This window comes from Equus quagga, chromosome 19 (assembly GCF_021613505.1).
Source record: "Equus quagga isolate Etosha38 chromosome 19, UCLA_HA_Equagga_1.0, whole genome shotgun sequence".
NCBI lineage: Eukaryota > Metazoa > Chordata > Mammalia > Perissodactyla > Equidae > Equus > Equus quagga.
In genome coordinates, this window is record NC_060285.1 from 8,415,301 (window position 1) to 8,430,002 (window position 14,702).

The 14,702-nt window shown below is 52.1% G+C and overlaps 1 protein-coding gene across 1 annotated transcript in view; it reads left to right on the plus strand.

The window, feature by feature from the left end:
• The first annotated feature begins 1,652 nt into the window (after nt 1-1,652).
• RANGAP1 (Ran GTPase activating protein 1) overlaps nt 1,653-14,702 on the plus strand; it is a 29,914-nt gene continuing 16,864 nt past the window's right edge. The window contains exons 1-5 of the mRNA XM_046646386.1: nt 1,653-1,879; nt 4,932-5,081; nt 9,406-9,533; nt 10,732-10,791; nt 13,511-13,690. Coding sequence (XP_046502342.1) covers nt 4,970-5,081; nt 9,406-9,533; nt 10,732-10,791; nt 13,511-13,690 — 480 coding nt within the window. The 5' untranslated portion in view covers nt 1,653-1,879; nt 4,932-4,969. The remainder of the gene's footprint in view (nt 1,880-4,931; nt 5,082-9,405; nt 9,534-10,731; nt 10,792-13,510; nt 13,691-14,702) is intronic.

The following is a 14,702-nucleotide window of genomic DNA, read 5'->3' on the forward strand; positions in this document are numbered from 1 at the left end:
GCAAAGATTAAATTAGCTGAGTATGAAAGGATCTGGCACATAATATATTTAACTCTGAATTGCAGGTAAAGCAAAAGCATGTGTGTGGGCCCAGCTGTGAGACGTCACTTTGGAAAAGAAGGTCACACATGTTGATGGTGATGATCTCTGGATGCTAGAGTTTCCCAGTAACGTTCACTTTCTTTTTATCCTGTTTCATATTGGTTGAAATGTTTATAACGAACACGTTTTTTATATAATGGCTAAAAAGTTCCCTGTGAAAAGAAAAAAGGAAAAGGCATTTGTGTTTCTCAAAAAAATTCAAACCTACAGAAAAGTAGCAAAAATGTTCAAAGAACTCCCATATACCTTTCACCCAGATTCTCTTATTAACAGTTTGCCACATTTGCCCTCTATAAATATATATACACATTTTTTTAACCATTTGAGAGGAAGTTGCAGACATGCTCCTAATTATTTCAGCATATATTTCCCAGGAACAAGGGGAGTCTCTTACCTAACCCGATAAAATGATAAAAAGCAATAAATTTAACATTGATACGACACTATTATCTAATATACAGTCAAGTTTTGCTAATTGTCTCAATATTGCCCTTTATAGTAATCCCCTCCCCCCACTCCAAGATCCAATCCAGGACCGTGTATTGCATTTAGTTGTCGTGTCTTTTTAGTTTCCTTTAATCTGCAGCAGTTCCTCAGCTTTTCTTTGTCTTTCATGACAGTTTTGGAAGAGTACAGACCAGTTATTCTGTAGCATGACCGTCAGTTTGGGTTTGTCTATGTTTCCTCATGATTAGATGAATTCAATGCATTGCTGCTGGATGGTGATGCTGTGTCCTTCTCAGTGCATCACATCCAGAGATGTGCGATGGATATCAGTTTGTCCTGTTGATGTGGATTAAGGCTGCCCCAGCTAGAGAAGCCCAGGGTGACCTGGCCTACATGCCAAACTATACGACCCAGTGGACTTTTTTTTATGGTATGAATTAGGGCTGCCCCAGGGAGAGAAGCCCAGGGCATCCTCACCTACATGCCGATCTATATGGCCAGATTCGTATCTATTGATGTTAATGTGGACCACTGGGTTAAGGTGGTGTCGCAGTGTTTCTCTACTACAGGATTATTATTTCCTTTTTTAATTATCAATTAATTTGTGGCTGTTTATGTAGAAGGCTTTGAATGTCCTTTCAATTTCAGGACAAAAAAGGCAAGGCTCTCCCCTCAGGAAATGGATACCTGTTTGTCTCTGAAAAGAAAGATGCACAAGCATGCCTTCGGGACTACCAGCCTTTGTCAATAAAGTTAGGTGAACGTGAACCCTTCCGGAAAAGCTGAGACGGCCATGCCGCAACGCATTATGGGAATTGTAGTCTCCTTGGGAGCTCGCGGCTAAACACCGCCCTGTGGCCTACCCCGAGAAAGAGCCAGAAGCCGAAAAGGGAGGGCGAAGAGGGAGCGGGCGTAGGCGCTCTGGGCGCGATGCATCACGGGACTGGTAGTTCGCGGGGCGCGCTCCTGCCGCGCCACGCCGCGCGCGCGCAGGACAACTGGACTACCATGCCCGATAGGCCATGCGCGCTGGGGAAGGGAAGTCGGCCTGGGCCTCGAACAAATCAGATCAAAGGAAAGAAACTGCCGGCTTTCAAAATCCTCCTCCTCCGCCATCATTCGACCCCTTGCGGGGAGCAGGTGGTATCGGAGACGGGCGCGAGTGGCGAGAGCCGCCTGGGGAGCTGGCGGATGAGCGAGCTGGGCATCGGGACCGCTGGACTCGGAGGTGACCCCGGCCTGATCTGACCCGGACCCTAAATCAGTCCCCGCCCCGCCGGGCGAACGCGCGCGCTCGGGTCGCCCCACGCGGCGGCGCCGCTTGTTTACGGTAGGGTCGGGGTCCCTTTCGTTTCCCCGTCACCTGCCTGGGATGGGGGCGGGGGCGGCGCGGCCCTGGAACTGGGCGACGGAGGCGTGGCGCCCCTGAGCGCCTTCTGCTCACCCCCCGGTCTCTCCCCTGAGCCTTCAACAGCCCAGCGCGGAGGGAGTGGGAGCAGGGGGTGCTGGGGGGTGCTGGCCCCTTTCACAAGCGGGGAAACTGAGGCTTAGAGAGGGCGTCTGGCTCGCCCAGGACGCCCAGCCCTAGCTGCCAGCAGTGGCGTCTCTTGTAAGCGTCGGTGTCAGCTAGGGGCGGTGCGCGTCCGCCGGGGGTCGGCGTGGGTCCCGCGCTGCCCGCCTGTCATTTGCCGCGAGCGCTCGCGTGTTGCTTCAGTCGCCGCCGCCTCCCAAGGGGCCCACTCCCGCGGAGGGCCTGGGATCGGCGTGAGTCACTGCGAACGCTTCGCAGGAGCCATGGATGTGCACCTAAGGAAGCCTGCGACATTTTTGCCCAGAAGGGAGAGAACTGTTTGTGTTTAGCGTTTGTCTTTGCCCTGCCGCTGACCCTTTGCACGCCTTAGACAAGTGAATTCACTTTTCTGTGCTTCGGTTTCTTAGTCTTTAGTGGATTGCTCGGGCGCGCGCGTGTGTGTATGTACTACTCTGAGGAATGAGCCCTCCTCCAGCTGAGAAGTTCTGTGTTCCTATTCCATTTGGAGGCCCCACTACCATTTTTCTGACCTCAAATTGTCCCGTCCCAGAACTGCAAGAGATTGGGGGTGGGGGGGGGCGGGGTTCAGGCTAATTTTTATTCAATTTCGTCCTGTCATTCTTGGAGCACTTTCTCTATATAAATATATATGTGTATTTTTTTTTTTTTTGAGGAAGATTGGCCGTGAGCTGACATCTGTGTTCATCTTCTTCCACGTTTTATATGTGGGACGCCTGCCACAGCATGGCTTGATAAGCGGTGCTGGGTCTGCACCAGGGATCTGAACAGGCGAACCCGGGGCTGCTGAAATGGATTGCACGAACTTAACTGCTGCTTCACCTGGCCGGCCCCTTGGAACACCTTGTAAATGCTAGCTAGGCCTTACGTGGCAGATAGTGATCTTGTCAAAACACACATCAGATCATGTCTCTCCTCTGCTAGAAACTCCACTGGCTCTTCTTGTCACTCACAGTAAAAACCCCAGTTCTTAAAATGGGCTTTGTGACTTGGGCCTCTTGTTAATTCTCTTTTCTCATCTGTTATCTACTTTCTGCCTCCCACTCTAGGCTCCAGCCCCACTGGCCTCCTTGCATTTCCTCTAAACCATCCACATACCCCACAAGAGCCTTTGTGTTTGCTGTTCCCTTTGCAAGAACACTCTTCCCCCAAATACATGCGTGGCCCAGTCCCTAATATCCCTCAAGTCTTTGTTTCATTTCTTTCCTTCTAGTCTGCTCTCTAACCAGTATACTTTAAAGTGCATCCCCCCAAAAGATTCCTTACCCTCTTCCTTCCCTGTTTATTTTTCTTCTTATCACTGTCTAAGATACTAAATATCTTGTTTAGAACACATGCTTCAAGAGGGCAGGGTTTGGGCCCGCCCAGTGGCTCAGCGGTGAAGTGCCCACCTTCCACTTTGGCAGCCCGGGCTTCGCCGGTTCGGATCCTGGGTGTAAACATGGCACCGCTTGGTGAAAGCCATGCTGTGGTAGGCATGCCACATAGAAAGTAGAAGAAGATGGGCATGGATGTTAGCTCAGGGCCAGTCTTCCTCAGCAAAAAGAGGAGAATTGGCAGCAGATGTTAGCTCAGGGCTAATCTTCCTGAAAAAAAAAAAAGGCATATAGACAGATAAATCAGGGTGATAAGGATTCAGATAAGCAGAAGGGAGTGGGAAGCTGGCTGTTTGAGCCCAGAGGAAGCCTGGGAGAGTGGGAGGATGGATGGGGAGCTGTCACAGCTGTGTCTTGATGAGTAGATTGGGGAATGAGGCATTCTGGATAAGAAGTCTCTCTGGGCACCTCCTGGTTCAGTCCCTGTATGTCTTCCCTCGTCTCCCTTGGTTACCTGCCATTTCCTCTTTGGGGAAACCGAGTGGTCCTTTCTTTCAGTCTCTTGAGCTCCAGGCTGGAAGCTCCTTTTTCCAGCAGCTCTGCCCCTGGTCTATTGTGATGGTGGCTGTTGTGATGTAGAGATTTCTGGTCTCCTAGGAACTCCTGAGGTCTGGCCACCATGGGCTGCCCAGTTTTCTGGCCAGGGTTGAAACCAGACGCGCAGAGGGCTGACCCCTGGGCCCCATCCCCAGAGTCATGCCAGCATTGGGGGTGAGGCATTCTCTGGGATGGATGACCTGGATCCCATAGCCGTCTGTGTCCTGTTTGAGGAATGGGACCCTCAAAGAGAGAGCAGCCAAGATGATCAGTCAGGTGTGTGCTTGGGGCAGACTCTTTGCAGCCATGGATCTGGGATTCAACTGCCATTCACCAGGGGCCCAGGAACTAGGCAACTCAGCTCGCTTTTTTTTTATTATTATTATTTGAGGAAGATTAGTCCTGAGCTAACATCTACTACCAATCCTCCTCTTTTTGCTGAGGAAGACTGGCCTTGAGATAACATCTCTGCCGATCTTCCTCTACTTTCTATGTGAGACAGCTGCCACATCATCGCTTGATAAGTGGTGCTAGGTCTGCCCCTGGCATCCAAACCTGCGAACCCTGGGCCGCTGAAGCAGAGTGCACAAACTTAACCACTCCAGCATGGGGCAGGCGCTCACTTGGCTTTGCTAGGTGTCCCAGCTGGGGCAGTTGGGTGGAGAAGGACTTGTAGTGAGATTGTAACTCTGGAGAGGCTGAGACATAACTTTTCTGCTTTCTTGCTACCTCTTCCCCCTTTCTAGAACTGTTCCTTCCCTAATGCTCTTTTCATTTCTCCCAGTGGTTTAGCTCTTGGGGTCTCCATAGCAGGAGGAGGTGGGGTCAGGCTCCTGAAACAGCTGATGTCCTACCCTGACTTCTCCAACCAAGGGACCCCAGAAGACTCCTCTCTCTTAATGAAACTTTGGCCTCCTCAGTTTGCAGATTTCCAGGGGAACCCCCCATCGTGGCCAACATGGCCTCTGAAGACATTGCCAAGCTGGCAGAGACGCTAGCCAAAACCCAGGTGGCCGGGGGACAACTGAGTTTCAAGGGCAAGAGCCTCAAGCTCAACACTGCAGAAGATGGTGAGTTCTTGTCCCGGCTGGCCCCGGAGAGTGTGTGAATGAGCACTTGCTCTTACTGCTCGTCAGGCTCTTATAGCTACATTATATGATGTCGCTTGTCCTAGCAGCTCTGCGAGGTATCATTGGGCCCATCTAACAGTGAGGCTCAAAGATTTGCTCATGAGTACACGCTGGCTTCCCTGCCAGTCTTCATGTTTGTGGCGGGCATCCCTGCTGGTGACAGCTCAGGCTGGCAGGTGGGAAGGGCCACTTTATCTCTTGGAGGGGATAGTAGGCAATGAGGGACCACAGTTAGTGGCAGTCCCAAGATATAGCCCCTGAATTCTTACTCCAGATCCACCCCACCTTCACCCCCATGATCCCAGGCTGGTCCGGGAATACCTGTCACCTTCCCCAGAGCTGAGGCCTTCGTGGAGCCTCATGTTGTTAAAACAACAATCCAAGCCGTCTTGGGAGATTCTGGTCCGTGCAACCAGACGCCCAGGGGCTAGGGATGGATGCCTGTGTCTGTGTTCAGGCACCAGGACTGGAGAGAAGTAGGAACCAGAATGCAGACCCTGTCTTTCCATCCCTGGCCAGTGCATGGCTGGCACTGATCAACTCTGAGTCCCCTGACGTTTGCAAATGAAGTCACCTACGTCAATGCTTGTAAGGCCTCTTGAGGTTCTGGCCCAACCAGGGAAACTGGTCTGCACTTGCCTAGTTGTCGTGGTGTGCAGGCAGGCCTGTTCTCCTCCCCTGGGTCAGAGACTGCTTGAGTCCTTGGGTTGCTGGGAGCGTGGTAGTGCACGTTCTCAGCAACTCTGCAGGGCGTTAAAATTTCCAGAGTTCCTCCCTGTGCTTTTATCACTTTTGATTCTTGCATCATCCTTGAGGGAGGGAGATAGAAATGATGTGATTTTGTAAATAAGGAAAAAGGACTTAGGGGACTTCAGTAACTTGCCCAGGGCCATACAGCTGGTGAATAGCAGAGGCAGGATTTTAACCGGTGCAGCTGAGTCCCTGTGCCAGTGCTTCTCGGCAGACCTGCAGCCCAGTTCAGTATGCGTGATTTTGCTATTAAATGTTATTCATCGAACACTGTCAGGCAGAGTCTTGAGTGCCCTACAAATAGTATCTGGACTTATCATTATAAAAGCCTTTGAGGTAGGTTTCATTCCCATTTTGTAGATTGGAAAATTGAGGCTCAGGGAGGTGATAGGAACTTGCCTCTGGTCACAGCTGTAAGTAGTGGAGCTGGGATTAGAGCTCAAGTTTGGCCCTAAAATCCGTACAGGTAACTGCTTCACCAGCAGAGGCTGGACATGCTCCTCCCGTTTCGTAGGTCACCAGGGATGCCCAGCTTATAGCCCCAGCCTCTGAGGAGCTCCTAACTTGGAGGAGGTACCCACTATTCCTAATAGGAATGAGGTACCCAAATAACTAACAGGAAGCAGAGGGTGAAATATACTTTGAGAGACGTGAAGAGAAAGCTCTGGGAAGTAAGCTGGGAGAAAGGGATCACTCTTAGCTTACGAGGGCCCAGGAAGTCTCCATGGGTGAGGTCGTATTTGAACTGTCCTTGGAGAAGATTTAAAGGAGAAAGGGCACTGCAGGCAGAGATAACCACGTGTGTTAGACACAGGTGCTGAGACACATGGGGTGGGCTTGGGAGAAAAATGAGAATCTCCTAGGGATCCCAGGGCAGAGGCTCTTGAATCCTGGCTGAGGAGCCTGGTGGCCTAATCATGGGCCCAGAAAGAGGGACTCCATCTTGGCTGGGAGTGAGCTAGTATGGTTGGGGGAGGCCAGAGGCCTGAGCGAGGAGGCCATGAAGCTGATGATTAGAACAAAGCCCTTTTCTCTCCCTGGTAAGTCATTTAAGGACCAAAGAGAGGCCTTTCTGCTTTACATGGCAGTGTAATAAACACCTGGAACTTGTTACTTTGTGAGGTGGTAGAGGCTGAAAAGAGAAATCCCTGCCACACAGCCTTAGAACAGTGAGTTATTCAGGTCTGGTTGGGGCCCATCCTTAAGCTGTTTTTAAGTTATGTTTAACTCTATTTGGATTGAAAACCAAGTGGGAGAGGCTGTGACCCCCCACCCTCTGCTGTCTCTCCTCTTCTCATTTTGATGCTTTTCCTTCCAGGCTAGCTTTGTGCTTGTGACTCTGCCCCGGGCTGAACTTGTGGAAGGCACAGTATCTATGTATCTCTGTACTATGGCACTTATATAGCATAAGTTGTCTTCCCTTGGGACCCTGGCCTGTCTGTTGCCTTGCTTTTAAGGACTGCATAAGCATTTCCTTGAGCAGCCTCCTCTCTCCTCGTTGACCTGGCCAGTCCTGGGATGTTAGTAGGGGCTTGCTTTTGGAGCAGGTCTTCCAAAGTGTGAGAGGTCATCCTAACCCTTGCCCTGGGTGCCAGCTGCAGAGGAGGCCTGGGCAACTGGGACCCTGTTGTTGCAGCTCCAGGGTGGTCACTCAGGATGTTGAGGGGGAGTGACATCTCTGCCGGGGGCTGCCTAAAGTCTATGGCTGTGCACAGAAGCAGGAGTTTGGGGAGGAGCACATAGGTTCAGTTTCGGAAAACGAGTTGGAAGCCTGACTCAGCTGCTTTTCCTGAACTTCTGGGCAGAGTTGCTTCATTCCTTGAAACCTCAGCTTCCCCTTCTAGAAAATGCGGGTTCATACTGGTCCAACCGTCCTTGTCATGAAATGGAAAATGAATGCTGGTCACCACTTTTTAGTGGTGTGACGTTAGTAGGCATTTGCTTACCCTCTCTGTGTCTCAATTTACCCAGATGTAGAAAAGACATTAACAGTAACTACCTTATTAGATGTGGTGGAGAATGTTAAGTGCTTATCTTTGGGGGATGTGATCACAGGCAGAGGCAAAGGGAGTCCCTTTCCTCACAGAGCTCATGACCCAGCGAGGAAGATGGTGTTAGTAAAGTCTCCATAGAATGATGCTGTCATTCAGACGAGTGTAAAATTGTCGCAGGCCACACATGAGAGATCGGGGGCTGTGAAGCCTGTGGGTAGAGATTTGCCCTGGTTGGGACTCTGGGGAAGTGCTGCTGCAGCAGAAGGGAGAGGGAGGAAGGGAGGCGAGTGCAGAGGCTGCCGTCGGACAGCTTCTTGGGGAGCCCTCACATGTTGTACTTCACAACCCTTCTGAAAGCCCTTCTCTGGTCCTTGTAACCTAGAAGGTCGAGTTCACCTTTTATCTTCTACACACATCCCCGTCTCTTCCCCATCCCCTCTTCCCACTCTATCCTGTGCCAGCCAGACTAGATTTGTTTTGTTTCGTGTAACCCTGTATGTTTTTATTCAGATTATAATATTAATGCATGCTCATTATAGAGTACAGAAACATTGAAAGAAGGAAAAAAACAAATCTTCATTATCACACAGCCCATGGATGTAACTACAGTTAATTTTAGTGCATTTCTTTCTAGTCTTTTTTTTTTGTTTCATTAAACATAGCTGAGTTCCTTTTTTTTTTTTTTAATAATTGGTATCGTAATTACAGATACTTTAAAAGCTGCTGTTTAACCTGGTAACATTGAGAATATATCAAGCCAGATGATGGAAAAACTCACAATCACCTGTCATCTCACCACCTAGAGATACCTGCTTTAATATTTGATTTCTGTGCTTCTAGGCCCTGGTGTGTGTGTGAGAATAAATATAACATTTTAGAAGTGTGATCAGACCAAACCCCGTTGGATAACCTCATTTTGCACTTACCACTATAACATGAATGTTTTCCAAGTCAAGTAAACACTTGTGTCACCATTTATAATGACATTAGTGTAACTGTGCTTTCATGTCCCCAAGGGAATTAATCTGTCCTCTGTTGGCACACATTTGGTTTGTTTGGAGTTTTTCATCATCATAAAACAATACAGTGGTGAGCATCCCACACATGAATCATTTGACACTGAAAGCCTTCGTGTTATCGTGCCTGCTGGCCCTCTGACTTGGGGGCTGTTTCCCTGCTTGGCCTGGTGCACCCCCTGTCCTGGGAGACTCCACACACACCCTCCATAAGGTGCCCCAAGTGCTCCCACTGCCCCAAGCAGCCAGTTTCTCTTTTCCCGCAGCTCCCCAGCCTTTCGTGCATGCCTCGTTTCAACACCCGTGACAGGAATTACCTGTGTAGCCATGTCCCCTGCTAGACTGTGAGCCTGTCTGATTCTCCTTTGTAAACTGGGGCCTGGCACGTGGTGGGTGCACCGTAGCCATTGGAGTTGTGAGTGACAGGGTCGTGACTGAGCTCTCTCCTGCCTCAGCTGTTCACGACTCCGAAAGTCTAAGGTTCTGTTCTTTGGTCCTGGGCAGCCAAGGACGTGATTAAAGAGATTGAAGACTTTGACGGCTTGGAGGCTCTGCGCCTGGAGGGCAACACGGTGGGCGTGGAAGCAGCCAAGGTCATTGCCAAGGCCTTGGAGAAGAAGTCAGAGTTGAAGGTGAGGTCTTCAGGGCAAGCAGGCTCAGACTGGTTGGGGATAAGCTTCCGCTCACACCACCACAGCCCCTACCTGTGTCCAGACCCTCTCGGGCCCCTGCCTTGTTGGTGGTCACCATGAACAGCTGCTCCTGCTCTGGCCCTCGCAGAGCATACAGCACTGGCCAGAGCCCTTCTTCCCACGTGATGTGTCCGTGGGACCTCCAGTAACAGACGCTGAAATGGTGTTAGGAGTGTAAGAGGTTTATCGGGTACCGTGCGTGAAAGATGAAGGGAGAAGAGACAGAACTGGACAGGGAGAGCCTTGGCTGTCGATGCAGATGTAGCATCTGTGAGGAGGGAAGGGCACAGAATTGGGCAGCGAGAGCCTCGGACTGTGAGGCCATTCTGACAAACGCTCAGCCCACCAGCGAGGAGCTCCAGAGCAAAGGTTGCCCAAGAGAGAGGAGTCTCGTGTTGGGCACAAATGCCCAGGCCTCTGCTTAGGTGCTGTGGCAGGTTGGGAAGGTGCCACAGCCAGTTAACTACACTCCTCATAGCTGAATGGCAAGTTCGTTCTTAAAGGCTCGATCCAAGTGGTGCCTTCTTTGGTTGACACAATCTTCTAGTGTCTCACAGTGGGTTCCACAGAACACCAGTCCTTCAAGATTCTCTGTGAGAAAAGTGGAGCAGCGTGTGCAAAACGTCTGGAGAATGTCGCTGCACGCTCCCCTCGCGGGCTCCCAGTGTATGTGAGCGTATTAAAACCCCTGAAGAATCGTGAGACTTGAAAAAAAGAGTAACTTCCTCGCTGCTGGATCCTGTAGTGTTTACTTGCCTGTTCGTCTGCCACTCAAAATCATGTCATGCGTTGCTGCAGCCCACACTGTGTGGGAAACTGCTGTTAGTAAGGAGCACTGGTATCTTGGTCCTACCACTCACTGCTTTACCCTGGAACCAGGGGGCCAGTCTCCTCCCTCTCAGCCTGATTTCCCTCCCGGAAAACCAGAGGGTTGGACAAATTAGGGTTTTCCTGACACTTGTATTGAGTCGCCATGGCCCTTGGGGGGGGGCGCCTCCAGGTCCCCCCAACTTCAGCCAGAGCTGGTCCAGCCCAAATTCTGTGTTGTAGTGCTTGGTAGTCCAAGTCTACGAGGATGAGGTGCTGCCCACAGGCCGCCTCCAAGGGTCTCAGCTAACTCTTCTTCCTCCTTCCAAAGCGATGCCACTGGAGCGACATGTTCACGGGAAGGCTGCGGTCCGAGATCCCACCAGCCCTGGTAAGTGAACGAGGCTGCAGCTCCCCTTCCCTAGACACAGGGTCCCCTTTGGCAATTCCCAGGACTTTTTCTCACACTTTGTTCACCCTGTGGGTGACTGAGATGCTGAAATGGAAGCCAGGCAAACACAGCATCCGCCCTGTGTCCTGCCAGGTAGGTGGGAGTATAGGTGATAACAGCGTGCCAGGGGGTGAGGACTTGGACCCTGTGAGACAGGGAGGCCCTGAGACAGGACAGACAGGAGAGACTGGTGATTCCTGGGGTTCATTCTTGAGCTGTGTGGTTTTGCTCCCACCCTGGATCTTGCTCCCTGCCTGATTACCCACCTTGTCCTGGCACTTCTCTCCCCTGCACCATGGCATGCTGCTCCCTCATGACCTCAGTCTGCCTACAGCCTGCTGGGGCCGCCTCATCTGTCTCCGGCCCCTCCCTTGCTCCATACCACTCTTTTTGTTTTGATTCTCATCATGGGTGGCTTCCTTCTGCCTCCATTTTCCGTTTCCCCATTGCTGGGGCTCATCTTGGCTTGAGTCAAGTTCCCAGCTTTGTGTGTGTGTGTCTGTGTGTGTGTGTCTATATACACACAAGCACACGTGTGTGCGAGGGTGCATTGTAGAAGAGACTGGCTTGCCTGGGGCTCAAGGGAAGGAGGCAGGGCTGGCACTGGGCAGCCTCTCAGTGTATCCTCCTAGCACGGAGCCTAGCACACAGGGTGCCCTCAGGGTTCTTTGTCAGTTATTGGCATGATCATCCATGTTATTGAGTCCCTCACCCTGGGCGTGCTGGGGCTGCCTTCTCAGGCCTCCATTCATCTAGCCAGCACTGGGGTTTCTTTCTTTCTTTCTTTCTTTTTTTTTTTTTGAGGAAGATTAGCCCTGAGCTAACTACTGCCATTCCTCCTCTTTTTGCTGAGGAAGACTGGCCCTGAGCTAACATCCATGCCCATCTTCCCCTACTTTATATTTGGGACGCCTACCACAGCGTGGCTTGCCAAGCAGTGGCATGTCCGCACCTGGGATCTGAACCGGCGAACCCCGGGCTGCCAAGAAGCGGAACGTGTGCACTTAACTGCTGCGCTACTGGGCACTGGGGTTTCTGAGACACCCATGCACCAACTTCATTTCTCACGCACCTCATTCCAGCCCACAACTAAGGATCATCCAGGGTGTGACAGGTGCCCTAAGGGGGACCCTGGGGCAAGTGCTCTCTGGGTAGGGGATTGAGGAAGAGCCCTGGGAGAGTTGGTCAAGTTAGTTACCAGCCTCAAAGGGTGAACAAGAACCTGTGAGGCCTAGGGTTTAGAATGCAGGTTAAGTAAATTCCTTTGGGGGATTATAAGTAAAAAGATTTCAAGTTAGAAAGGAGGGTGAAGAAAACTCAGTTGTTGGATTCCAGCTGTGGGTCTCTGCGCACATTGTTTAACCTAAGTTTTAGCATTTAATTTCTTCAAGCTTTGAGGGAGGTGTTCTTATTTCCCTATTACCAATGACAAGAAGGCATCTTAGGGGGCTGAGAGGATTGGGGTTGGGGAAAGGCATGAAATGCAGGGAAGGTGGAGCGGGCACGGAGAGTCTGAGCAGGTCTGGCTGCTTGAGGCTGGAGGTCTGGTGGGGCCCCGTCACCAGGGGCTGGGCCTTCTCCTGCGGGCGGGGGAGCCAGAGAATGGCCCTTGGTCGTTGATTGAGTGGTGGGGAGGACAGGAAACTACCTCAGCTGCCCCATCTGTGGCATGGGCAAGGGCAGTGTCCCCTCTCCCCTCTCCTCCCGCCATGAACCGCCTGCCGGATCCATGCCCAGCCCCGTTTCTGCCCCCAGTCTCCGAAGGAGCCTCGTCTCCTAACCCATTTCTCTGAGGGACTGTAGGTATCCCCAGCCCAGTAAGTTCCCAGGAGAGCTCAGCTGCTTCTTGCCACATCCGGTCCTGGACTGTGGTGTGGAGATGGGCACCCCACTGCCCAGTCACCACCAGAAGCCCTGGAGACTCCCTGCCTCCTGCACATCCAGTGGACCCTTAGCTTTTGCAGGTCTCCTGCCCTCTGTGAGGTCTGCAGAACTGCCCTGAGGCTCAGTTTCCTCTCCTCCATCTCCCACCACATCAGCCAGCCAGCAGCGTCCTCTCTTGCCTGGATTGCTGTCCACACCACTGGGTGGGCACTCAGCCTCCACCTCCCTCTGTGATCAGTCTCCCCTCCTCAGGTTTGGGGGATATGTCTTCCCCGTCCCTCACCCACCTCAAAGCCCATTGCTCTCAGGCTCAAGTTCACAGTTTTTGGTCTGGCATTCAAGGCTCTTCCCTGATTTGACTCCTTGCTTCTCTTCTAGCCAAATCCCAGTTCCCTTCCATCCTCAGCCTCCTCTGGAGTCTGCCAACTGCTTGGCCCAGGCACACAGCATGCTGTGTCTCTCTGCTCGTGTTTTTACTGCTGGCTGGAATCACCTCACATTTGATTGTCTGATTTTCATCTAGACTGAGCTCAAGTGCCACCTCCTACAGGGGCCCTGATCATCCCACGTACACCAGGCCCCACGCCCCAGCTGAATTAGGAGCCCTCTGCAGGGTTTCCAGTCCTGGGTGCATAATACAGTTCTGTACTGAAATGGTCTGTGTCTCTGCGAGTTCCCACTAGCCTGGGTGCCCCCTGAGGGCAAAGAAGGCCTGGCACAGAAGCGGCACCTGGCGGGTGTGTGTGAGACTGACGTGAGTTCCCTCTGTGCCCAGATCTCTCTAGGGGAGGGACTCATCACGGCCGGGGCCCAGCTCGTAGAGCTGGACCTCAGTGACAACGCGTTCGGACCTGACGGCGTGCGAGGCTTTGAGGCCCTGCTCAAGAGCTCTGCCTGCTTCACCCTGCACGAACTCAAGCTCAACAACTGTGGCATGGGCATTGGTGGCGGCAAGGTGGGTGCAGTGGCCCCCTCCCCCACGTCCCATTGTCTCTCACCCTGCCTTCCTGCCTAGTCACCTGCTGTATTTACATTTGTGTGAAGTATGTGTCCTTGACTACCCACTGGTTGGGCTGGTTGGGCTGTTGTTTTTCTCTTCAAAGGAGAAAGGCCTCAAAAGCAGCAGCCTATGGCTAGTGGGGAGAGGAGATGGAGTTCATGAAGATGGGGTTGCCAGGCAACCATCTCCAGTCCTTATGTTGCCTTGGCAACATGCAGGCAATATTGCATACGTACTCTGATCTGCCGGCTTTGCAAAATGCAGGGCTGGGAACATCCCAAGACCTGCTGTACCCGCAGAACTGGCAGAGCCACATGGGGCCTGGCATATGCGTGTGGGGAGGGAGCCCGGGTCACAGCTCACCTTTGTTCCCGGACAGGGCCTTGCCCTGGGTGTCTCTCTTGTCCTGCCAGTAAGTCAGGCTGGTCAGTGTAGAAAGGAACCTCTTTTCTTTCCAGAGCCTGTACAAGGGAGGCCAGCCCTGTTCATTGTCTTCTTCATCCAGCCTGGCTCCTTTGGGCCCAGGTTCTACAAAGGCTAAGAGCTGATCTGCATTCCTGTCCTTCCCTCCTCACCTTCTGACCAGAAGGAGAAAGGGGCTGGGACACAGGAACTGACAGCAACTGGGGACATCTCTTTGTGTTGTGTGCATTACCTTAACTCTCCCACATCAGTTTTTCAGATAACTAGACTTGGGCTTGGAGATCTTGGAGTGCCCCAGATGATGTAGCCAGTGTGGGACCGATGTGGGATTTGAACCTGGGTCCATGTGGCTCTGTCAGAGTAGCAAGAGGAGCCTGTGCGATGCTCACAGGGCTGCAGGCTGAGAGCCAGAGTGCCTCCCTGCAGAGGGGGAGAGGAGTGGAAAGGAGGCAGGGGCACGCTCCCATCCCCTCAGCCAGCCTCTCCCTGGGTCATTGGGCAATAAGCTGTGTGTGTGTGAGAAGACGGAAAAATATTTGCAGTA